Source organism: Vespula pensylvanica, chromosome 3 (genome assembly GCF_014466175.1).
Source record: "Vespula pensylvanica isolate Volc-1 chromosome 3, ASM1446617v1, whole genome shotgun sequence".
Lineage (NCBI taxonomy): Eukaryota > Metazoa > Arthropoda > Insecta > Hymenoptera > Vespidae > Vespula > Vespula pensylvanica.
Window position 1 is genome coordinate 6,704,602 of NC_057687.1, and position 25,971 is coordinate 6,730,572.

A 25,971-nucleotide genomic window follows, 5' to 3' on the forward strand; every position below is an offset into this window, starting at 1 on the left:
GAACGTTATCGATCGAGTAAAACCTAGGATTCTAGTAAAGATAACGATTTCAAACAGAAGTAAAATTACCTCTTTTACTTTATTCGACAGCACGAGTATCTTCTGTTATCAACTCTTCGATATATTATTTATTCTTTTTCTTTTTTTTTTTTTTTTTTTTTTCTTACAGCCAATCGTGAGGAAAAAATAAGATTGAAAAATGTGTAGTAACCTCTTTTTTTTAATCCGTCCGATTACTAATATTTCGAATAGATAATTGTATCACTAATGTTATCGAATAAATTTTACTTTTATCAAATATATGAGAAATGATTTAAATAAAATTAAAAATTATCCTATGTAACTAATCGATGCTTCCTCGTTCTTATATATTTATGCCATCAATGATGCCATCTTGAAGACACGTCGATATGGCAGGGATTACCGACTCGTCAGAAACGCTACTTCAGTGGCGTCATCTCTAAGTTTACAAATTTATTGTGTAAATTAAACGCGCTAAAGAGTTATCGATGGTGTGGTTAAAATGTAGAAAAAACATAATTTATACCTTGTTGTAAAGTACATTTATAATGTCAGACGAGTCCGAATACGACGCAGAGCCTGAAGAATTTGATGTTTATAAAAGAAAATATCAACTGTTACTGGATAGGTGTGAGATCTTGCAACAGGTTAATATGTTGTTATAATGTGCTGTGTTTTTGTTGTGTTTACATGAAATAACTTCAATTCATTATATATTTTGTAAATTCTAGGAAAATGAGAGATTAGTCTTTCGTATTCAAAGAATAAGGAAACTGCTTAAACGGACGAGAAAGGAAAAAAAGTTAGTGTTATAGGTTAAGCTGTATGGTTATACAGTCCTTAGTTTTCTTTGTAAAAGATAGTATGTGTTTATATATATATGTTTTACACTATACAGATTTTTAATTGATCGACTGGATCAACATGGAGATCGTTGGCGTGAAGCTCCTATGGGTGTTCTAGAGGAAAACAGTGTATTCCAAGCAACTTTGAAACAAGAGAAAGGATCAAAAGCTACACCAAATAATTCTAAGGAAGATAAACCAAAAAAAGGAACCAAAAGAAAAGGTGCAAAAGCAGATCCTAATGCACCTAAACGACCCGCAAATCCTTTCTTTCAATTTTGTCAAGAACAAAGGCCTCGTGTAATGGAAAGGCTGGCTGGTGAACCAGAACCAAGCAAACAAGAATTAACTAGACAATTAGCAACTACATGGAAGTCGCTTAGCTCTGAAGATAAAAAGGTATTCTTATTTTCTTTTCATTCCCTTTTTCTTTATAATTTTTATGATGTTATTATATTATTATTTTTCTAGGTATATTACGACATGTATGAGCGCTCCAAGGAAAAGTATGTTGCAGAAATGCAAATTTACAATAAAAAAACAGAAGATGCACCAAGTCAAATGTCTTTAAATACAACGTAGTGTTTACTTTAATAAATTTCCACTGTATATATATTATCTGTAATTGTGCGTTTGTATCTATGACTATATGTAATTGTACAGCATATTCGAATATAATATTATGTATAAAAACACAAACCCGTTTTCTGCCCTTTTTTTTAGGAAGTAGTAATCCACATATATAAACCTATGAAAAATTATTGAAAACAAGAAAACAATATTTTAGGAAGCATATTATGCCTTAAAATTGTCCTTCTTCCTTCGCAGATATGCCATTGTTTTTATAGGATCATTTTCTTTAGCATGTTCCATCACAGATTGTTCATGCACACGCATAAATGGATTTGTTAGTTTCTCATTTTCTATTGTGCTAGGTATAGTTGGGCAATTCTTCTCACGCTGTAAATGAGCCCATTCCATCTTTTGACGAATAGCTTCATTGTTTGGTTCAACGAGGATACCAAATTTCAAATTAGTACCAGTATATTCATGTCCACAATATACTTTCTATAACATACATATATATATATCCATTATCATTGTATTATATTTTATATTTTACTTAATGAGATAATAATAGTCATCTTACCGTTTCATCTGGTAATTTACCCAGAATGTCAATAAGTGCTTTATACATCTGATCAGCAGTTCCTTCAAAAAATCTACCACAACCACCCACGAATAATGTATCACCTAATCATAAATTTTGTCATCAGTATATTTATATGAAACTACATACATTCTATCTAAAATATTTTACCAGTGAACACTGCTGGAGTATCTCCCTCTCCTGTTATGTAATAACAAATATGTCCAGTTGTGTGACATGGTGTTGCAAGACAACGAACATTTAAATTTCCAATATTAAAAGTATCATTATGTTGTACTTTGCAATTGAGAGCTCCTACTCTATCATCTCCACCATATACTTGTAAATTTTCAAATTTTTTAACCATTTTTTCATTGCCTCCAGCATGATCCCAATGATGATGAGTTGTTAAAATCTTTTTAAGATTGACATTATTATCTTTAACCGCAGAAGCAACTAAATCTGGATCAACAGGATCTACTATGGCAGCATCTTTTGATTTCTCATCGATAATCTTTCAAAATTATAAATCTTAACTTAAGTAAAAGGTTATTAATATCCAATTCTCATTAATAAAGAAAAATAATATACATACAAGATACATATAATTATCTTGAAGTGCAGGTAATATTTGGACCTTCATATCTGGTTGTTCTATTAACACTGCAGTACTATGTAAACCATGAAAACCATTTGTAGTAATACTTCGTGCTAATAATATAAAAATATTTGTTATACTCTCTTTTAGTGTTTTATTAAAATTAATAATTATTTATTAGAAAATACCAAGCATAACTATAATATTCTTCAATACTCCAAATTTATTACACATTACATGCAGCATATATATATTTGGCCCGAATCACTGTTGATAGATATCAATGTAAATATAAACAAAGAAAACTATTATTATAATATAATGACATATAAAATAGACTATCAAAAACCTATGTCTATTAGCAAATTAGTAAAACTGGAGAGAAAATGCACTTCGATTTATCGCTACAGACGTAATAAAATTGTTGAAGCGAGACATACGATGACATGCAATTTTACTTAATATTTAAGTCTTTACTTTGATAAGAAACGAAGTTATTTGACAAGCAGTCAAAGTGGTAAAATGTTACAATATGTTTATATCAAAAACGCAATACCCCTGAAGTACACTGAAACGAGTTGATTTTCGAGCCAAGTAGGGCACGCACGAAGTGCCGCATTAAATAACATTTCTTTTCTTTCTTTCTTTTTTTTTTTTTTCTTCTTCTAAAACTCAATTTCTCGATCGTTTACAAACTAATGCACCAAGGCTCGATTAACTTAAGTGCAATTAATTTAAAGCAAAGAGTTCGACGTAGCTATAAGGTTACTTGCCTGATAAGAATGTATTACTAAAAATCAGCTGATCACAGAAGACAAAGGGTGTATACAATACCGGCACTATTCGTCTCTTAGGTTAGGTTGCTCTTAAAATAATACGAAATATATGGACGCGTTGCGTCCACGCGCGCGTGACATATATATACGTAAAATTTTTCGTCGATAATTTTATCTACTTTTTATAACATCACTAATAAACTATAGTAGATAAATAAAATTATTTATGATGTCTGAATGTAGTTCGAAAGATATAATCATAAATGACGATCATAACGAAGGTGCGTTCTTTTATTTTGTTTGTTTGTTTGTTTATTTTTTATTATTTTTGTAAATACTATTAACAATATAAAAGATAAGGAAGAGATGACAAAAAAAATTTTCTTATGATTTCATCTGCCTTATTATTAATATCTCATTATTTATTCGTTTATTTTACAGTTACTGAAGAAGATGAAATAGCTGCTATCGATTACGAATTACGGCAAATAGAAACTGAATTGCAGAAACTTGAAGATCGTAAAAATGTGTTAATCCAACGTAAAGAAAAATTACGTGACGATGCTCTATTGAAAAAAAGCTTGTCTGTATCAAAGAAAAATTGGGATGGTGAAGACTTCAGTTGGTCCAAAAATCTAAAGAAAGCATTACAAGATGTTTTCAAGATACAGATCATGCGACCATTACAATTACCAACTATGAATGCAGTTTTATCTAATGAAGATGTTATTTTAATTATGCCTACAGGTGGTGGCAAAAGTTTATGTTATCAATTGCCGGCTATAATTAGTAAAGGCATTACTATAGTAGTTTCTCCTTTATTGTCATTAATGGAAGATCAGTTACATGGACTGCACAAACTTAACGTGAAAGCCTTAATGTTGCATGCAAAGGCAAATAAAGAAAACGTTAAAACGATAATGAATTCCCTAATAGATAAAAAATCTGATCTCAAATTAATTTATGTCACACCAGAATATATGGCAAAATCAAATCGTTTTATGAGCAAGTTACAAAAAGCATATGAATTGAAAAAATTAGATCGTTTTGCAATAGACGAAGTGCATTGTTGCAGTCAATGGGGACACGATTTTAGACCAGATTATAAGTTTCTTGGAATTTTAAAATCTATGTTTCCAGGTATACCAGTTCTTGGTCTTACCGCAACAGCACCTGCTAAAATTATTTTGGATGTACAGAAAATGTTAGATATTCAAGGTTGCCTAGTTTTGAGAGCTCCATTCAATAGACCAAATTTATTTTATGAAGTACGCCGTAAACCAGCAGATAAGGATACCTGTCTAGCAATGATAGAAAATTTATTAAAAAATAGATTCAAAGACAAATCTGGTATAATTTACACAACTACTATTAAAGATGCAGAACAATTAACAACGGATTTACGTAGTTTACAATTAAAAGTGGGATGTTACCACGCAATGTTAGAGGCAGATTATAGATCTGACGTATATGCTAAATGGATCTCTGGTAAATACCAAGCTGTAGTAGCTACAATTGCTTTTGGATTGGGTATAGATAAACCAGATGTTCGTTTTGTCATACATCATTGTATTTCTAAATCTATGGAAAATTTTTATCAAGAAAGTGGAAGAGCTGGTAGAGATGGTAAAAAATCAGCGTGTATTGTCTTGTATAGATTACCTGATGTGTTCAGATTAAGTACTATGGTATTTCAAGATAAAGTTGGCTTGCAAAATTTGTATAAAATGTTAGAATATTGTTTGGATCAAAACTCTTGTAGACGTAGTCTAATTGCTAAACACTTTGAAGAAAATTGGGAAACTAAGGATTGTGCTCAAATGTGTGACCATTGTCGAAAACCCAAGGAAAAGAAGGAATTCAACATAGCGCCATATTGTAGACATTTGTATGAAATTATTACTAAAGCCATCCAAAACGAGACGAGATTAACAGCATTAAAGTTAATAGATGCCTGGTTTGGTAAAGGAGCATCATTATTAAGAGTTGCCAAAGTGCCTACTCCAACATTTTCTAGGGAAACAGGAGAAGCTATAATAGGACATTTACTGATAAATGGCTACCTGCAAGAAGACTTTCATTTTTCAGCGTACTCTACAATATCGTATTTAAAACGTGGACCTAAATCTGGATTAGTTCTTAATAAAGACTATAAAATAATATTTAATTATGAAGCACATTAAAATACAGTTAGATACTGTAACCCGCGTAAAAAGTATCATTGAAGCTGTATAGGAAACCTATCCAGTTAATAAGTTTTAATCTTTTTCTATTTATTAATCAACAATAATGAATGCAATAATATTATTTATTTATTCCTATTAAATACCTATACTAGGGTTCGTTACTCGATAATTTAATGTAATCATTGAGTTGTATTCAATATAAAAACGATAGGTTTGTAAAATCGAGCGAAGCGAAGTCTTTGAACATGGGACAAAAATTTATGCACACGAAAGAGAGACACTTGGGAAATCGAAGCTAAAGAAGACGGTGGTTAGAAGAGTGGAGGAAGGAAGAGGAGGCGAAACGTACGAGTGGGTAAAGCTCGAAAATCAATAAAAAGAGCAAGTGGAGGTGCAACGAGAACGGTATGTCGGTAGCTTGGGTAGTAGGGCAAAACACGCAGGTTTCGCGATCAGATGGAAATATTGATCCTGGATAAGAGAGAAGCAGCGCGACGCTTTGCATGTGGCAAAACACGTTTTACATTCCGTTGCAACGGCGTCTTTACGAGATCAAGTCGATGCTTCTCTGCTTGTTCTTGGAAGAGCAGCTAAGGCGTCGCGACGCTGCCTAAATTTCATGAACAAGTGACGGAGTACGTATGACTGTGCTATGTTTGTAACTTATCGACAATCGACAGTGATCGTTTTCTCTCTCTCTCTCCCTCTCCCTCCCCCCCTCTCTCTCTCTGTGTGTACCGAACAAAATCATTCTTTGTATATATATGACGTTAGCGTCGGTGTTTTTACGAGCGAATTTACGTCGTCGATATATACATGGTGTCTTCTACGTAACGTAACCCGTGACTTTTCTATACTAGAATATTCTGTGTATTATTGAATGCGTTCTTTGTAATTATTATCGACCTTTGATCTGGACATGCATAATTCGTCGCTTGCGATTGAACGTTCCTCGATGAGGAACGTGTTTCAATTTCATAAGATCCAAGTGAACCTTCGCATACCTTCGCTTTTTCTAAACTACTTTATCAAAAGGACCAGGTATATATATCTGATAATTATTTATAATGTGAATGCGGTTCCACCAGTAAACGATTTCGCAAGTATTTTTTTCATTAAAATATCGTTAAAGAAACGATTTATGCAAACGTGATTATACATCTGAATTTTTATCTCTTTTTTTCATCTCTTTTTCGTTTGTTATTAACGAAAAATGATTACGTTCGTTGCACTATATTCTATTAGATTTTATATATAATTTTGTACATATTGATTGAAGTCGAAGAAATTTTTAAGAAAAATAAACGATCTGACGAAAAGTAAAATTAATACTGACTTCACGAACACCTCGTAGATATTTTACTGCTCTCATCTTGTATCTGAAATATCATGCATCTCCAAACTTTTCTCTTAACGAACAACGTCGAAGATATCTCTAGTAGACGCATAGAAACGATTGATATTATTTATAATTTATACGCATAACAGACATTTCTATTTATCTAATAGCAAAGAAAAAATGTTTTCTTTTCTGACACACAATAAGTTCATTTTACTGCAATTCATTTAAAGTTCTGTGATCGCTATTTACTGGATCAATATTTTAAGTAAACGAGGAATATATATAATAAAATATCAATACGTAAATATATGTGACGCAACCCTGACATTTATTTATTTATATTAAATAAGATATTCATATATATACTGATAATTTCTATTTGATAAAATACGTATCGTTAATTAATAAAAATATTGACCAAATAAATAAAAGTTAAATTTCTCGATCATACAATACGATTAATAATTATAAAATATATCAATATGATTTAATTATTAGCCGAAATATTTTTTTTTTTTAATTTTTACACTGATGACGTAAATTCGATCGAAAATACATTCTTTTTTTCTCTGTTAAACTACGCAGTTTAGAAAATTCATAAATCCTATGAAAGCAAATGTTTAAACGAGACGATATCCGTTCGATAATCGCAATTGACTGAATTAATCGATCGATGTCCAATCGTCGTACGAGAAAAAGATGCACCATTCGAATTTCGATTACTCGAAATATTACATCATCTCTCTTTAAAATTTGAAATAAATTAAAGATGAATATTTGATGTTGAAGCATGATGTTCCAGGTATTTAATATTTGATAAGCGTAGCAATTGATTTAAGAGACGGAAGTTAGAATGTTGCATAATGAATCGAGGTCAACGTGTGTCAAGCTTTTTATCGTGCCGGAAAAGTGTCCCATTTAGAAATCACGGATACCTCGCGGTTCTTCCTAGTTCTCACCGCGCATGGCGCGAACTGAACTGAAACTCGCCACCTTTGTGTTTAGTTTGGTTTATTGCATCGAGACGCTTCCAAGTCTTATTTTAAACGTCTTTCTTATTTTTTGTCTTCATATTTTTCAGAAGTTAACGAGATTTTCCATTAGAGAAAGGATTCGTCGTCGATTAAAACCGATCTTACGACAATTTTATGGACTTCTCTTCGAACGAATCTTGGGAAGAACTTTCGCGAAGAAAATAATAATTAAGGGTGCAAGGAAAAAAGATTGAAATGCGTCCCTTCCGTATAGTAGATGAGAAGATCGTTTTTTTGTGCCACGTTCGTGCACATCTCAAACAAGTTATTTGTGATAGATTTGTGAAAGAAAAATAAGACGAGTTAGACAAGGGAAGAGAAGAAAATAAAGGAAAGGTGAGACATCTAAAAAAGAGCGAAAGGAGTCCATGCGCCGAAACGGGGGAGATTCGTTAGCCGACGAAGATGCCGCTTCCGAGTATTCTCAGGAAAGCGAGCAGTTACATCCTCGGCGACGGCAGCCAGGATGAACGTCGTACGATCTATCAGGATGGCGAGGCATTGTTTTGTAAGAACAATGTCTGCGTGCATCCCCCAACTTTGACGCGTCAGAATTCTGACGTGGTGCATCATCCTGGATACATGACCATAACCTGTAAGTTTAATAAGAATTCTGACGTGCCAACTTTGCATCTTAGTTGGATACCTAATAGCACCTTACGTAAACATCCAACTACTTTGGAGAGTCTAAATGTAAGAAAGCTGGAAAGCATTGTGACGTCTCGTGATACAGAAACTAGCGAGCCATGTCATACAAAGATTTCAGAATTGGGAGAGAAACGTTATGAGAGCAGCTGCGAGAAGGAATCTCTGGAGGAGAGAGTCGACGTTTGTCTGGAAGCTAAAGAACCTATTAGGTGTGGCGATTGCGAACGCGTTTGTTCTGGAGGATTTTCTACTGGAATACGTATTTGCGAGGAAGAAGACTCTTCTAAGGATATTGGTGAGCTTCAGAGAAAGGAAAAAAGTAATCGATATAGAAATTTAGTCAATGGGGAGGAAAAAGGAAATATCTGTGATGCTTCAGGAATCATTAGAAAGGAGAGGGATCAAGGGGTCAATCGTTTTCGTTCGGAATCAATGGAAGAAGCAGAAAAATGTAAGAATATCGTTGACAATGATTATAAAAATGTAGAAGACGATCGAATACATTTATGTTACGACAATGTGAGTATCAAGAGTCGTAGTATGTCACTGAGTTCTACTTGTAGTCTCTCTATATCTACGCACACAGATGGTAAGTAATTAGATCGAGCAATTATTGAACTATTTTTTATTACCTATTTTCATATCTTCTTTTTTCAGCTGAAGAAATACCATCGTGGATGAGATCGCCCGAACTTTTGGCACTACAACATAATCTTACTTTTCCTGAAAGTGCAACTGCCTCTCCTGTTACATTGAGAAGAGCTCACAGATGTAGAAGATTTTCCGTGGATCTTAGTGAAATGCGATCCTTGAGGTTATTCTTTGCAAATCCAGCTTGTACGTGCGGACAATTGGTAGTCGCTAGCAGAGAAAGTCAATACAAGATTTTACACTTTCATCATGGTGGATTGGATCGTCTAGCTGCTACTTTACACCAATGGCATCAATTACTTTATCCTAGATTGGATGCTGATACAGAGGAAACTCTACCTTATAGGTATGTTGTAATATTACTATATGATTATATATATTCTTTTAATCGTTGTCATCTGTACATTTGTAACATAGGCATTTTATGGTTTGCCGACCTGAGGTGAGCCGCGATGAACTGCATCCTGAAGAAGGACAAGTTCCAATGATTACGTCTTTAGCATGGAAAGACTTATTAAATGAAAAGGGACAGGTGGAAGATGATTTGGCTCTCCGTAAAGGAATCTTTTTTGGAGGGTTGGAACCAGCTTTAAGAAAAATTGTTTGGCCCTTCCTTTTACATTGTTATTCTTATCAAAGTGCTTATGAAGACAGAGAACAAATTGATGCTCTTAGGAGACAAGAATACGAGGAAATTCAAAAACGTAGACTGAACATGAATCCCGAGCAGGGAGAACGTTTTTGGCGAAATGTAGTTTGTATAGTGGAAAAGGATGTCGTACGAACAGATAGAGGAAATCCATATTACGCTGGAGAGGATAATCCAAATATCGAAGTTATGAAGTAAGAACATCACTGATCGTCGTAATTATTATTATCAATAATAAAAAGATATTTTTAAACGAGCAATATCTTATTTCCAGAAATATCTTATTAAATTACGCGGTTTATAATCCCCGATTGGGATACACTCAAGGTATGTCTGATTTATTGGCTCCATTATTGGCAGAACTCAATTCAGAAATCGATGCCTTCTGGTGTTTTGCTGGATTGATGCAAAGATCGGTAGCAGTATGTACGCCTACCGATGTAGATATGGATAGAAATTTGTGCTATCTCAGAGAATTAATTAGGATTATGGTGCCAGATTTCTATATTCATCTACAAAAACATACAGATGCCTTAGAATTATTATTTTGTCATCGATGGATCCTCTTGTAAGTACAATTAAAAACAAAAGAGATAGAAGTGATGATTCAGCAGAACGATTATCTGTAAAATGACACTTTTTTTCTCTTCGACAACAGGTGTTTAAAACGTGAATTTCCAACCGAAGTTGCTCTCATCATGTGGGAAGCTTGTTGGGTCAACTATTTAACGGATCACTTTCATTTGTTCCTTTGTTTAGCCATAATGTGCGTTTACGCCGACGACGTAATAGCGCAAGATCTTAGAACCGACGAAATGCTATTGCATTTTAGTTCACTTGCCATGTATATGGATGGAAATTTGATATTAAGAAAAGCACGTGGTCTTCTTCATAATTTTCGTCAGCTTGTTCGCTTACCTTGTACACTTGCTGGACTTTGTCGCCAATGTGGTCCAGGAATGTGGGATAGCAGTCATGATCCGGTAATTGAATGTATAGGTCACGAAGATGCACCATGCCCTTATTTGGATAATTACGACTAACGACCTAATTTATTATATTAACGATTACATATAACGCTACATGCAAATTTACTCATAACTGGATTTAATGAAAGTAAAAAAAAAAAAAAAAAAGAAAGAAAGAACCGAACACGTTTCCGGTTTGTAGGTACAAAATTAAGTCTGCCTCTGAATATTTTCAATATCATTCGCATAAATTCGTATTCAATTTCGGTATAAGATGATGGTCCAGATAATATGTATCCAATGAGTTATATCGAATATCAATTTAGTCAAACCTGAAAAATACACATATCTGTAACAAAAATACGATTTTTGATAAGAGCAGCCAACGTTTCAAAGAAAAATGAACAAATTTGGTAGTGATATAGAAAATGATATACAGCTTTTTAGACAGCGTTCATATTTTGAATCTATCTACAGAATGTTTCGTAACTCGTGGAGAACCCACTTCATCGATAGACAGGAAATGCTAAACAATGAAAAAAGTTTGTTTAAACATATGGTTCATTTCATTTTGTTTCCAAGGTGGTCATTTGAAGAATAAAGATAACAATAGTAAAGAACAGCGGACACACGATGGTTGGAAAGTTTTGCTACGGTAATTGTTTTATCTATACGAATGAAACATATGTTTGTATTCATTGTTTATTGTCTTCCGTCTAGCGATGAAATGGATCCTACATGTTACGAAACACATTCTGTTTATACAACAGATAATACATATATATATATATATATATATATATATATATATATATATTGCCGCGAATGATACAATTAGACACCGTAAATGATATTGTTCGTCGATATAAAAGAATATCTACGATATATGTAAATATCTATCTTTACGTGCAATGATAAATAGTTATCGCGATTAGAAAAAATTCACGAAATATTTAGAAATTCTGCACACACACACATACCTTTAGTACAATCGAAGACTGATGATCGAAAAGGATGAGGAAAATACAATCATCCTAGTCTTAAAGTTCAGAATTAATTAGAACAAACTGTTAGGTGATATAAAGTTCATTTTACGACGAGATTACTACGTCGATTAATCGATTTTTAAAAGACACGAACGAGAAACTTTCGAGTGTACAGAACAAAATCAACGAGAGAAATCAAAGGCATCTTTGTAGATTAACAAAAAAAAAAAAAAAAAAATATCTTATATATAACGTATCCATTTTAAAATTCTTTTATCGTGTCATGATATAAATATTTTATATATATTTAGGTAATTTTTACCCACTTGCCATCGTTTACAAGTATTATGCTATTTATATAAGTTACATATTTAATGTGTTTTATATTTCTTTTCTTTTTTTTTTTTTTTTTTTTTTAAATTCAATATCTGCGTTCTCGTGTTATATAAGAAATCTGTTCATGCCTCATAGGCTGTGAATTATCTATACATATATATTCGTAATATTTTATATTATCTCAATATGACGTATATATATTTTTTTTCTGTCCTGTGTGATTGTAAAATATTGTGCGTTTTTGTAAAATGTTACATTGTGATAAATGTGCGCGAATGTTCGGCCGTTTGCAGAAATCTTGCACTTTGGTTATTCTATATGTTTTCAATGCAATTAAAACCAATTTATAAGATTTCTGAATTGAACGGTTACGTGCTTTAACTGTGCTACCTTGTGTTGTTGGAATTTTAAAGAGAATTCTATCTGTGTTAAAAGTCTGTCACACTCGAGTCTATTATAATACGAACTATAAAATAATATAAATATATAAGATAGTGATATATGTATATATGCATATAAATAAATCTAAATAAACTTGTACAATCAATTATATATTTATTTTCGTTTGCATTGCTTTTTCGAAAATATATATGCATTTTTTGTTTATTGTACGCTACATTTGTACAGGTACAAAGTATTTCAAACATACTATCTGTACTTTTTTTGGCAGTTTTACATTTATATAAAAATATTTCTGTACTATTATCTTAAGACTTATATATAATAATATACCATTGTATAACTAAATTATAATACATTAACGATTAACTCCATTTACTTGCTCACTCTTGGCCTTTAACACTGTTATAATCAGTGAAACATCTGATACAAATTTGCAAAAGTGAAATGTATATATTGAAAGAGACATAAATAAAGACTACAATGAGTTATAATAGAATCTCTGAATGTTAAACAAATTTAATAATTACTTTCTCTTTAAATTTTATCCATATTTTGATACCGCCCGTACTATAAATCTTTGTCATTTAATTATCACTTATTTGAAAGACTTCTTTACATAGAATAGACATCAACATTTAAATACATGCTACATTACAGCGATTAAAGTTAATTGATATATTGTAGAAAAAAATTTCAATTTTTACACTTATCAATTTGGCTTGTACAATGTCAATCTTGACTTGTGCCAAAGTATTGTCATTTTTTTGCAACACATGCGAACCCGCTCTGTGCCATAAACTATTCATTCACTCGCATTAAGAAAAGCAGAACTTTTTCTTAACTAGTTTGAAACTAATCAAAATTAACTCTTATTTGCTTTGATTTAGTACAATAATCCATCCTCTCTAACAACACCATCATATACTGATATTTTCCTTAAATTAATAGTTATGTATCATTAATTTTTAGTACAGTTCCTGTATCAGGAACTTACGCCATGAAATATCATGATACAGAAACAACACGTTTTCATTTTTTTCACGTACACGAACAGTATACTCGAAAATCTTAATAATTTATCGTACATCTTGATCTTAGAGATCTATATGCACAATCTATATGGAAAATTTAGGTGCTACTGATTTAGCCATGCTGCTTGAAAATAAATTTGTATGAAATTAACTGATACTAAAAACATAGACGCGATTGCCCATACCGTTACAAAGATAAGCCAGAAATTGCTTGAAAAGGGACTGGCAAATTTGTTAGTGACACCAAGGCCAATGATTTTATTTGTCTTTTTTCTAGCATAATAAACCAAGAAAGTAGGAATTAAATATTGAATGCAAGTGCCAGCATACGATCCTGTAATGCCAACTAATTTAGAGAGATCTTTGGTGCTCATAGCGATTAAATAAGGCGGCAGTATAGCTAAAATAGGGAAGATCAATTTTCGAAGACAAAAATTATAAGACGTATCATCGTATAAAAACAAAGACTGTAAATTATTTCTGAGCGTAATAGCTATTATGGGAAAGCTTGTGCTCAGAGTGAATACTGGAAAAAGTGCCAAAAAATATTCGATGATAAGCATAAAGATGTTTGTGCTTTTAGAACAATCTCCTGATCCGCGTGGCCCGAAATCCAAAGTATAAAGATCATCGAGATGCTCGAAAGCGAACGCTCCGGTCAGCGCAAGTAAAAGATAAAAAGATGCTATTAATACGTAATCCAATGCAAGAGACCGATTAAGCGTAGATTTATTTGCAATCGGAGCAACCAACGCAGGCAAAGAGTGATGACACATAAACGAATATACGCAAGCACCGAAGAGACTAGGAATTCCTGAAATTGTTACATTATCGATTAATATCATTTTTGCACAATTCGTTTGCTCTTGTAATAATGCTTACCTAATATATTTGCAACCGGTGGATTGCCTTTTGGGCCGTCGATAGCAAGTTTTCTTACCGCATAAACGATCATGATAGTAAATGCGAGCCATCTCATTGCCGAAGTTAATAACTGAAGATACTTGGTCTTTTGTACATTGAAAAATACGAAAGGTCCTAGCATAAAGATAAAAGTAGTCTGTAAATAATAACAACGAATTCCGTTAATTCACAACGGGTAAGTAATATCAACGATATTTATGACTTTATAAAATGACAACATACAAGAAACATCCTATATGCATCCAATCGATCCAAAGCAGAACCTTCCCAACAAACTTCATTATCTGGTATAGTGTCGTTACACGTTAAGTTCTTCGGTTGATAAGTACAAGCAACATCTGCTATTGACTTAGCTACAGCTGCACCATAAATACTTAAATCGCCATATAAATAAATAGCAAGACACAAATAAAATAAGGTGGTGCCGAACTTATTGAAAAAAATTGATGCTATTTGTCCCATCTCTATCTTATCATGAATTATATAATACCGATAAGTTGTATCCAATCGATCTGGACTAGCTGTATAAGCAGTAACTAATGGTGTATCTTCTGAATCAGAATTGGAAGGGCAAGATTCACCCAACGTTTGCATTGCCTAAAAAAAATTGAAATAGAATATAAATTCCTAATACATTCAAAGAAAACGATCCGAACGAAAGAAAAATTATAAGGAAAACTAACACGTTTTCGATGTTGAATTTGCCTCCATGTAACTATTGCATTGGCAGATGCCATTACTTCGATAACAAAGGTAACCGTCATAAAGCTGTGATAACAAAGAAATGATTATCCTTTCGAATTATATTCAATAAAATAATGTCTTGCTCATTCACCTTATAAAAGCTAATATCAAAATTACACTGAAACCAAGAGCCCATCCTGCTTTGCTGAAAACAGCTGGAAGAGTCAAAGCTCCTGTTCCCACAATAAGATTAAAGATATATATCAGACCAACCTAGGAAAAGAGAAAAAAAATTTGATTAGATTTTGAGAAGAAAAGATGAATCATGTAGATTTATATATAGTACGGTGCTAAACGTAACGGCGTGTTATTATTTAATCGATAACATTTTAATCTATTGTTTACGAACAAAGGTTATGTAAAATGTAACGTCAAATCTTAACGTCAAAGCTAAATCATTCGCTTACCAACGTTGAATATTGGTCGCTCGAATTTTGTTCTGGCATCTTGACCGAACTTGCGTGCAATATGGAGGAACGTGTAGTAGATTTTTTTATTACAACCACATACGTGTCATTGACGTTAAACTATCGTTTTGTATTTTTCCAACGATGATGGTATACAAGAGCGACTTCACCAAAACCGATCATGACTTAGACATGTCGAATCAGTGAAAATATCAAAGTATTAAACGATAACCTCTTTTTTTTCAAAGTTGCATCAAATTTTTTATTATCTTCATTACCTTCCCTTCAAACCTTTGTTAACCTTTATGAAAACGAAAGATTATTTAATTTTTAATGAAAAATAAATTTCTAACGATTCGAAGATCTAATGACATTTTGACTTGTTGTAACAGAACAAATACCATAAATCGTTTATTTTTCTTTTTCTTTGTCTCCTTATTAGATTCATATCGATTTTTCGGACGAGATACCTGCCAAATAATGTGTGCTTTTTATCGTTCATCCAGTGCTGCCATCTATACGTAGATTTTATATCTTCCCAGCTTACCAACAATTTTCAGCGATACGCCATCTACCGGATATGATACGTCGAATCAGATTCACGCCTATTAACAGGATAGACAATGATCTATTTCTATGATAATCTCTTATTGATTGGGTTGAAAGAACGCACAAGTGTTGATTGACCCTTTCAAATCATTAATCACGTTTAATCAAAATAGGAAGGAAATACCGTTCCTTCGGAATTTTTGTTAGGTTATAAACGATGCATTAATGATTAAAGAAAATATCAATATTAGGTAAATAAGACATTAGACGTATATATGTATGTATGTATATATATATATACCTGAAAAGTCGCTATTATTGCGATTTGTAAATACTTATCCGCTCTTTTTGATATAATCAAGAGAATTATTACAATTATTTAGATCCATGCTCTCTTGTAATGACTATTTATAAGCGAAGGATGATTAAATGACTTTATAAGAGTAATCAGTACGCCCGTACAAATGTAACAAATACAAACGTGCGCGCGCGCAATCGAACGACGTTAATGTAGGTCAATGTTCGATGAAGAAAAAAGAAATTAAAATATTAAATAACTTGAAAATGTTCTATCACACATTTCGATGAAGAATGTAAAAGAAAGTAAAAATAAAAAAGAAATCGATAAACGCGTTACATTACAGTATTAAGTAAAATGAATACATTGTAATTATTCGAAAAAAAAAAAAAAAAAAAAAAATGAATAAGTGAAATTTTAACCTGAAATTATATTCAAAGTACAGAAACAGTCGATTATCTCGATTCGAATGAAAAACATGATCGGATTCGCGATAAAGTTTAGAAATGATGAAACGTTGATATAAATGCATACGTTTATTATTAGTATTCATGCATTAAATATGTCTAAGATGTTTCTTGTGACGTTACATAGGTTGTTGTTGTTGTTGTTGTTGTTATTATTATTTGTTATTATTATTGTGATGATAACACAGACCTAATCGTGCCGGATAATCGACGTTTAACTGTAACAATGCGTAACAAATTACTGAAAGAGAGAGAACACACGTAAAGCTTACTATACCTGTGCTAATTAATAATTAATAATTATAAACATGATAACGAAGAGTAGTTATTTCAAATAATTTCTTTTCTCTCTCTCTATTATACAAGACACGAACGCATCGTCGCGGAAGAAGATTAACACGGTGCAAGTTGATTGAAAATAATTTTTATTCGACTGAAAATATAAACCTAATTAAATTCTTAGAGTAATTTATATGTTAAGTATTATCTCTTCTTCTTCTCATCTCTCCTTGTTTTTTTTTTGTTTTTCTATCTTTTTCCTATTTCTCGATTTTCTTTCTTTTCTCACCACAAATCTTACGTTACAATCAACGACGTCGAACGGTACAAAAGCTACAATTATGTATAAAAAGGACTCGCGTGATTCGATGAGATTAATTGATTATCATGAAACCGAAGCATGGTGATAAATTTCGCACGCACAAGTTTCTCTCTATGCATCGTCGTAGTGCAAGGTGTGGCGATGAGGGTTCTCTCTTTTTTTGTTTTTTTTTTCTTTCTTTCGTAGGGATGCGTTTCGATTGAAAGGATCTGGATAATAACTGATCTTAAAAGACACAAGAGTCCAAGTTGATCGTGTTTTTAAGAGTTTTATTTTATAATACCATAAGTCTAAAGTAGTCTTTAAGATGTATGTGAAGAGTGTGTGTATGTGTTTGTGATTGTAGTATGCGTATAGTACGTATGTAATCGTAACGTGTGTTCGTCTGTGTCGTGCGTGGTCTTGCACAAGACAATAGAAATAAATTATAATACTGTGACCGCGTATTATTAAAAGGGCCGTTCCTTTCGACGACGACAGATGAGAGAGCCCGTCAGACGTGATCGAGAGACAGAGAGAGAGAGAGAGTTGGAAAATGACAAAAAAATTAGAAGAAGAACTCGAAAAAGATTCTCTCGCATCTTAGGATAACGAGCGGACTAACCGATCGTCATCGAAACGAACGTCTTTCTTCTCCTTTTAATAACGCAAGCAAAGGTCATAACTTACTTCCATTGCATCGCGCGAGGCCACCCACCACGCTGCCGGTAGTGTAGTGAACCTCGAGATATTAGCTCGGGGGCGCGAAGGGCCGTTCACCGCACTACGATCCCGCGCATATCGGGACTTCGGGGAATGATAGTATGGGAAAAGGAATATCAAATGCGTTTAGAAGCACTTCCTGTGAACGATGGATGGTCCAGACTCGTCGTACTCTTGCTTAGAGATCCACATTTGCTGGAAGGTGGATAGCGATGCGAGAATAGATCCACCAATCCATACGGAATATTTCCTTTCAGGTGGTGCGATAATCTTGATCTTCATGGTAGAGGGAGCCAATGCAGTGATCTCTTTCTGCATTCTATCAGCAATACCTGGGTACATGGTGGTACCACCGGACAGGACGGTGTTCGCATAGAGGTCCTTACGAATATCGACGTCGCACTTCATGATCGAATTGTAAGTGGTCTCATGGATGCCGCAAGCTTCCATACCCAAGAACGATGGTTGGAAGAGAGCCTCGGGACAACGGAATCTTTCGTTACCGATGGTAATCACCTGACCGTCAGGAAGTTCATAGCTCTTTTCCAAGCTCGATGACGAAGCAGCAGTTGCCATTTCTTGCTCAAAGTCCAAAGCGACGTAGCAGAGTTTCTCCTTGATGTCTCGTACGATTTCACGCTCGGCCGTGGTGGTGAAAGAGTATCCTCTCTCGGTGAGGATCTTCATGAGGTAGTCGGTAAGATCACGACCGGCCAAGTCAAGACGAAGGATAGCATGTGGTAAAGCATATCCTTCGTAGATCGGTACGGTGTGAGATACACCATCGCCGGAATCCAAGACAATACCGGTAGTACGACCGGAAGCGTATAGAGACAGTACGGCCTGAATAGCGACGTACATAGCTGGTGTATTGAACGTCTCAAACATGATTTGCGTCATCTTTTCGCGATTTGCCTTAGGATTCAATGGAGCTTCCGTCAGGAGAACAGGGTGCTCCTCAGGTGCAACTCGAAGTTCGTTGTAGAAAGTGTGGTGCCAAATCTTTTCCATATCATCCCAGTTGGTGACGATTCCGTGTTCAATCGGGTATTTCAATGTTAAGATACCTCTCTTCGATTGAGCCTCATCTCCGACGTACGAATCTTTCTGTCCCATGCCTACCATGACACCCTGGTGGCGTGGTCTGCCGACAATGGATGGGAAGACAGCACGGGGTGCATCATCTCCAGCAAAACCAGCTTTACACATACCAGATCCATTATCAACAACGAGTGCGGCAACTTCCTCGTCACACATGTTTGTTTATTTGTTTTTTCTGGAAACGACAAAATCTGCATTAGTTTTTCTATGTATCAACGATTATTACAAGTAACTTACAATTTATATATATATATATCTCATTTGCAACTTTTCTATAAAATACAGAAAATTACATAAAACGAATAACAAGTTATTCGATTACATTCTATATCTACTAATTGAATCGCACAAAATATTCTCAACCTATCATAAAACGTCGTGTTACCTGAGAGGAAACTTTGCAAGATGGCGACGAAGAATACGTATCGTATTAAACGAGGGGTACGAAAGGGAAGTTCTCATCTACCATTAAAACCATGAAACTATTAGAAAAACGATGAAAGGAAATAAAGATAAGATATACCGATGCGATCAATGAAATAAAAAATTACTATACTTATTATCTCAATATTATCATACGAAATATCTATAGTATTAAATACGAACGAGATTTTTACGAAATACGAAATAGAAAAAGCCAATTTATATCCTAGATGAAAAAAAATTTGTTAACGTTTGAAATATAGCAAGAATAATATTAAACAAGGAAAAGAATTTCAAAAACGATATGGACGAGTCAGCAAGTACACGTCACGATGGAATGACCGCACCCTGCCCCGCCCTTCCCCGGCTAAACGGTCGCCAACCGATAAAGAATTTCCGATCGTCTGTAAAAAATTGTTTTTTCGTTATCTTCGATAAATTCTTAGCTCTAATAACTCTCGATTCTTTATAATTCAAGAACAAAGCCGTGAAATCATGATTCTATACAGTCGATCTTTTACAGGGAATAAAGATCGGAATTGCGATCGGTGTCTATATAGGAAATCGAAGATTCATGTTTCCTAAGCGCCATCGAGCGGCGAACGGTAATAATACAATCGACGATAGAAAGAGAAAGAACGAGGATAGCGAGAGAGAGAGAGAGAAACTTCGTTAAAGTAGGGAAGAACGCTCTCTAACAAAACACCTTTAATAATATGACTCACGCGCGAATATGTCAAATTCGAACACACCCACTCTTTTGGATTTTGACAAATAATTCGAAATCTTTCAAAGAGATACAAACTAACATGATAGCAGTTTCTCGACACTTCGAAATTATTTCGTTGCACTGCAGAGAAAAGGAATCCTCAACGGTTGTAAAGAGCTATAATCCTTCTTCCCAATTTCTCTATCACACTAGATATATATATATATATATATAATAATAATACAATATTATATAAAAATCACCACTTGCTATTCTATCGAACGATTTCTTTTCTTTTATATATATAAATTTTCTTCGTTTATATCAAAGAACTTACTTCGCTTCGCGTGAAAATAGAGAACGATATAGAGATATAACTTGTAATATGTACAAGTTAGGAAGAGCTCGGTCGTCGTATGTCCGTAATAACAACCGCCGACACTGTGGACCGATCTAGCACCAAACACAGAGTGTAGGTTGACAGAAGAGCGCGCAGTGTATTATACGAAGAGCGTCGTCCTCTTCGCGACCCTCTCCACCACTCTGCCCGTCGACCAATAAGGGCAGGACACCCTCCGCCAATCCTGGCTCTCTTTACCATATATGGAATTGCTCCGCCACGGTGGGGTCTATCCCCACTCACTCACTCACTCACTCTCTTTCTCTCTCTCTCTCTCTCGCTTTCCCTCCCCACTCCTTCGTCTCTCTCGCAACCCTCCACAAGCTGTGCATCGCGCTCGAATTGCCCGAACCGAACATCTCGCGAACTGCTGCCAACGTGCTTCTCCCACCTCCCCCTCCCCTTCACCTCTCTCTCTCTCTCTCTCTTCTCTCATCTTCTCTATCATAATCCTCGCTACTCCCCTCCCCCTTGCCATACCATCTTTTTCTTTCTTCCATACGACGACCGTTCGCAAGAAACTTCGTTGTCGTTTGGAAGAGCGTCATCTTGTCCAATGTCAATGAGAATATTTTCTTTTTCCATGGAACAAGAATTCTGCTTCCGGTAACGGGGCAAATCTTGTTTGCCCAATACTCTCGCAATTATGTGACTAAATTGAAAAGTAAACGATATATGTATGTATATATTTGTATATATAAAACGTAAGAATGAAGATTTTCTGAAAGAAATTTCTCGACTCGATTTCCCAACGGATTATCATCGTTTATTATCTTTTTTCTTTTCTGATTTTTATTTTCGAAGATATCTGATTCGTTATAACGCAATTACTCATCGCTTTTTATACACGATACTTCGACGACGATTATATACTCGCTATATCTCTTGGAATTTCTTTCTTAAGCGTTACTACGAAGGACATTGAAAACGAAGCCACGTGCTTTCTAATATTGCGATTGTAATGTATGCGAGAAAATTTTAAAAGCATTATAGTGATTATTATAATCTTGTTTTACATGTATATATAAGATTATAATTAATTAATAGAAGATTTGATTTTGGAATAGACTTTTTTATTTTTTTTTTAATTGTTATTCGATATAGTTCAGCATAAAAAAAAAAGAAAACAATAGGAAATATCGACTCGATGTAATTAGAAATTGGTAAACGATTTTTTAATTATACAGAGATATTAGATTTTAAAACTGGTTACTGAAATTCGTTCGCAGCTGAATGTTACGTTAACAAAACGCAAGGTTTCGTGTTCTTTCAGAATACAGAAGCGTTGATTTTAACATTTCTAAAGTGAAATTATAGGGTGATAGACAACGGAAATAACAGTGGTATACAAAGTTATTTTTCAATTTAAATTTAAATCTAACCAAAATTGTTTAAGAGGTTAGGTAAAAATTTGTTTAATTCGTCTACGTGCCTGGTGATTAAAACATTTTGTGACTACGTCAATTTTATTTCACACAAAGTCCCCTCCACGATTTAAAATACAATATCGCTTTGTTATAATCGTGAAGATCACCAAGCATTTCGACTTTTTCATTTTTAATAATTAAATCTCGTACACGTTTAGAAATCATTGAGAAATAAGAAACAATTGTTGTGAGATTGCGAAAGTATTCATTTTTCGAACGTGACGCTTAAATTTACTAGAGACTACAATCGGTTTCAGTATTGCCAATCGACGAATGTGAAAGAGAGATCTGCAGAGAATTTGAGATATGAGAGAGAGAGAGAGAGAGAGAGAGAGAGAGAGAGAGAGAGAGAGAGAGAGAGAGAGAAAGAGAGAGAAAGAAAGAGAGAGAGAGAGAGAAATGTGAGAGTGCCGGGAGCACGCCCCTGGAACGGCAATTATTCCAAACGAATTTCTTCTTTTGTTCCATGTTTAATTATCGTTATTTTTGATAAAAATAATTTCGTTTTATCTTCTTTCAATCAAGAAAAAAAAAAATCTAAACACATTCAAAAGAATTTCCAGACTATCATTGAACATTATTGGTTCGTTTCGTATTATAGAAATTCGAAAGAAAGAAAAGAAAAAAGAAGAAAAAAATAAATAGCCGTTGCGATAGGTTAAAATTCTAGATAGAAAGAAAAAAAAAAAGAGAGATGAAGGAAATATCAGGTCGTGTTTCCTTGCTATTGAAAGGATAGATTAGTGGCATATAATCGTAGATAGGTTAGTGGCCGTTCTTCTCGCACAAGCGTGCACGAGAGCGTGCAAGTACATATACATATATACAACGGCGTCGAGTGCTATTAATAAACCACCGTTTCGTCGCGACCACCTGCGAGGAAAGAGAGACTACGTGCTGAACGTGTGTGTCAGGGGAACGACCACTTGACGCCGACAACCTGTCGGATCGGCTTCAACGGGCCAGGCCACCAGTTTCCTTCTTATTCGCGAGAAGAATAACCGCGAGAAAATATAGGACGTATAAAGCGAGAGAGAGAGAGAGAGAGAGAGAGAGAGAGAGAGAGAGAGAGAGAGAGAGAGAGAGAGAGAGAGACACAGAGAGAGGGAAAAAAAGAAAAAAAATATCACAAACCAATCGAAACGAATAACGTAAAAAAGTAAGAGAGGCATTAACTGTTTCGAGAAAATTCCAAGTTGTACGGATAGGAGAGCAACGCCCTGCCAACATGGCCGGCCGGTCCCGTTTTCTCGACCGGCTTCATCGTCTAACGTCTCAAAGAATTTCATGTTACATATCGTATATTTATTTTTGACAGATCTTACAAATCTTACGTTCCCCTGTTTAATAAGAAAACGCGTTAACGTTTGATATCATTATTAAGATTTGACTCACCTTTCAAAAGAGTTAAAGACACAAAGAAGCGTCGAACTGGTCGAGAGAGAACACGTCCGTTGATCGGCGTAGGGCCACCACAAGGATACTACTATCAGGCACGAAGTACGAATGAGACTCGAGGGGTCGCGAGTTGCGAGGACTGTGAGCGAGATCGTGGCTCCTACCGCGTTCTGTGGACTCGCCCATAGGTGTGGTCGGTATACCACGAGACTAAAGCGATATACTTCAGACTGTGATCGACCAAGGCACGTTGGCCTTTTATTTTTATGTTTCAGCTCGATTCAATTATTTATATATACATATAATTAGACAAATTTTCTATCGATTAATCTTTAATCGCATATGACCCGTGGCGACTCCTATTATCATTTTTACATGGAATTGTACTCATCTAAGACGGACCCCCCTCTATGCGATTGGAATGGACTCGTCCAGCCGGCTCTTCCCCCACCTTGCGGATTCACAGCTCTTGCCATATATGGGCATAAAACGAAAGCGGCTCGCTGATTGGTCGTTCGACCGGCTGCCGGCTAGATTCTCCAAATGCCGCTTCAAACTGTACGATACGGGGAGTATAATGCCTTCTGGATGCGTACACACTAGTACGTAAGGGTTCCCCGCCTGTCTGACTAACCGTTTGTAGAATGTGTGCGTAGAGAGGAGAACGTGTGCGCTTGCATATCGTGCGTAACGTACACACTCGTAACGGAGTTGCATGCGACACACGATCGTATACACACATACGCTTGCATACACATATACACACGTACGCTCATATGCACGACATCAGCACGCATATATGTGTAAGTACGAACGTACGAAAAGAGAGTACTCTCCCGATGGTAGGTATAGGGTGAGTCATGAGAAATAGTCATGAGTTTTCGTGAGACTGCGCTTTCCTTTGACTTAAACATTTTTCACACGATTAGTAATTGCTTCATGACAGAGAAGTCGAACGAAGAATTTACTCATTCCATAATGCACAAGTCACATATGTGTGTATATAGATTATTGGTCTCTAATGTGGCTGACGTATTTTAATCGCATTTCGCGATTTAAATATATTATTGGCTTGTGTGTGCAAGAGAAAAAACAATTTAAGCAAGTTATGATTCCGAAGCGAGTCGTTAACGTTCAAGTCTAACCTTATCGACACGACGAACGATTACAATGATTTCTGGTCGGACAAGGTTACTACAAATGTTTTTCAAATAGAAAACAAGTTTTTCAATCGATATGATATATATGCCATTGTTTTCTTCAATTAAATCTTTCGGTTTTAATAATCATACGTACGTGAGAATTGTGTTATATTTTGTTTTTCATATTTTATCTTTTATTTATTCTTTGGCATTATTCTGTTGGTGAAATCATTAATAATAAAACATTTCAGAGAATGTCGCGTAATAGGAATTTCTATGTAACGATTCATCGTATCGTATCTTATTTATAATCTATATTGATAATTAATCAAAAAATATATTACTATATATTTATTATTAATCCAACTAATAACGTAGTATATAGATGATTGAATATATTTGATGATAATTATATTAAAAAATATTACGAATTATGTATTCAAATTTATCTACTCAAAATTGTCGACTATGTTTTTAAACGAAATTAAATTGAAAAATATAAATAAGACGGATAAAATGTAATATATTGTTACGGCGTATTAAAATATGTTCTTTTTTATTTTTAATAAATGTTAAAATATTTTTTACGTCCTTTAAAACGAGACTTTTTATTTGGTAAAGTTAAAATACGAAAAATTTAACTTTCGAAAATATATTATGTATGTACGTGTATTCAAATAATAGTAAAATGCTATATTCGCGAGTGATCTGCAAAAATGAAAATTCTTAGTAAAGTATTCTACTCATGTAAACGTTTACTACATCGTCAAGATTATGTTAACTTCATCGAAAAAAAAAAAAAAAAAAAAAAAAAAAAATTAAATAAGTAACTAGTCCTTTTCTCTGGTAAGAGCGAAGTTGATCTTTTGACGTTCGGTGTCCTATCCAATCAAGTTCGCTTATGTAGCGAAGCGATTCGGACTAACAGGATTATATCGACGTGCATATAATGTTCACGAAAAAGAAATGGACGGACTTTCACAAGCAGTACTGCAGCATCGACCAATGATAAAGAAGATTTAAAACGTGAATACAATAACACGTTGGTACACCTTA

General features: G+C 34.3%; 5 protein-coding genes across 15 annotated transcripts; 3 read left to right on the plus strand and 2 right to left on the minus strand.

Moving 5' to 3' along the window:
* Nucleotides 1-459: 459 nt before the first annotated feature.
* On the plus strand, nucleotides 460-1,565 carry LOC122627605 (high mobility group B protein 6). Its single transcript, XM_043808851.1, has 4 exons — nucleotides 460-668; nucleotides 753-823; nucleotides 920-1,265; nucleotides 1,338-1,565. The coding sequence occupies exons 1-4, from the start codon at nucleotides 570-572 to the stop codon at nucleotides 1,446-1,448; spliced, it is 627 nt and encodes a 208-aa protein (XP_043664786.1). The 5' UTR covers nucleotides 460-569; the 3' UTR covers nucleotides 1,449-1,565.
* LOC122627599 (hydroxyacylglutathione hydrolase, mitochondrial-like) lies at nucleotides 1,429-17,719 on the minus strand. Of its 6 annotated transcripts, XM_043808842.1 has the most exons (10): nucleotides 16,100-16,225; nucleotides 15,699-15,999; nucleotides 15,383-15,504; nucleotides 15,231-15,315; nucleotides 14,770-15,144; nucleotides 14,506-14,683; nucleotides 2,612-2,727; nucleotides 2,188-2,530; nucleotides 2,017-2,120; nucleotides 1,429-1,934 (listed from the first exon to the last, which is right to left on the minus strand). In XM_043808842.1, the coding sequence occupies exons 2-10, from the start codon at nucleotides 15,735-15,737 to the stop codon at nucleotides 1,662-1,664; spliced, it is 1,635 nt and encodes a 544-aa protein (XP_043664777.1). In that variant the 5' UTR covers nucleotides 15,738-15,999; nucleotides 16,100-16,225; the 3' UTR covers nucleotides 1,429-1,661. The 6 variants fall into 6 exon arrangements, with proteins under 6 accessions (XP_043664777.1, XP_043664776.1, XP_043664775.1 ...); XM_043808837.1 differs by lacking the exons at nucleotides 1,429-1,934; nucleotides 2,017-2,120; nucleotides 2,188-2,530; nucleotides 2,612-2,727 and adding an exon at nucleotides 12,273-14,437 and having other exon boundaries at nucleotides 16,100-17,719; XM_043808839.1 differs by lacking the exons at nucleotides 1,429-1,934; nucleotides 2,017-2,120; nucleotides 2,188-2,530; nucleotides 2,612-2,727 and adding an exon at nucleotides 12,273-14,437 and having other exon boundaries at nucleotides 15,699-15,883; nucleotides 15,977-17,719.
* On the plus strand, nucleotides 3,388-5,689 carry LOC122627597 (ATP-dependent DNA helicase Q1-like). The gene is made up of 2 exons (XM_043808834.1): nucleotides 3,388-3,671; nucleotides 3,832-5,689. Exons 1-2 carry the CDS (start codon nucleotides 3,617-3,619, stop codon nucleotides 5,571-5,573), a joined length of 1,797 nt encoding a protein of 598 aa, XP_043664769.1. The 5' UTR covers nucleotides 3,388-3,616; the 3' UTR covers nucleotides 5,574-5,689.
* Nucleotides 5,997-11,300, plus strand: LOC122627595 (TBC1 domain family member 16). 3 transcript variants are annotated; one of them, XM_043808832.1, is made up of 7 exons: nucleotides 6,013-6,211; nucleotides 8,000-8,895; nucleotides 8,980-9,189; nucleotides 9,258-9,597; nucleotides 9,669-10,094; nucleotides 10,175-10,468; nucleotides 10,559-11,300. In XM_043808832.1, the coding sequence occupies exons 2-7, from the start codon at nucleotides 8,358-8,360 to the stop codon at nucleotides 10,941-10,943; spliced, it is 2,193 nt and encodes a 730-aa protein (XP_043664767.1). In that variant the 5' UTR covers nucleotides 6,013-6,211; nucleotides 8,000-8,357; the 3' UTR covers nucleotides 10,944-11,300. The 3 variants fall into 3 exon arrangements, with proteins under 3 accessions (XP_043664765.1, XP_043664767.1, XP_043664766.1); XM_043808830.1 differs by having other exon boundaries at nucleotides 5,997-6,211; nucleotides 8,000-9,189; XM_043808831.1 differs by lacking the exon at nucleotides 6,013-6,211 and adding an exon at nucleotides 6,292-6,617 and having other exon boundaries at nucleotides 8,000-9,189.
* Nucleotides 17,720-17,865: 146 nt separating the features above from the next.
* On the minus strand, nucleotides 17,866-23,908 carry LOC122627602 (actin-5C). Of its 4 annotated transcripts, none has more exons than XM_043808846.1 (2): nucleotides 23,771-23,908; nucleotides 17,866-19,591 (listed from the first exon to the last, which is right to left on the minus strand). In XM_043808846.1, exon 2 carries the CDS (start codon nucleotides 19,570-19,572, stop codon nucleotides 18,442-18,444), a length of 1,131 nt encoding a protein of 376 aa, XP_043664781.1. In that variant the 5' UTR covers nucleotides 19,573-19,591; nucleotides 23,771-23,908; the 3' UTR covers nucleotides 17,866-18,441. The 4 variants fall into 4 exon arrangements, with proteins under 4 accessions (XP_043664781.1, XP_043664784.1, XP_043664783.1 ...); XM_043808849.1 differs by having other exon boundaries at nucleotides 23,767-23,896; XM_043808848.1 differs by lacking the exon at nucleotides 23,771-23,908 and adding an exon at nucleotides 20,882-21,081.
* Between the last annotated feature and the right edge of the window lie 2,063 nt (nucleotides 23,909-25,971).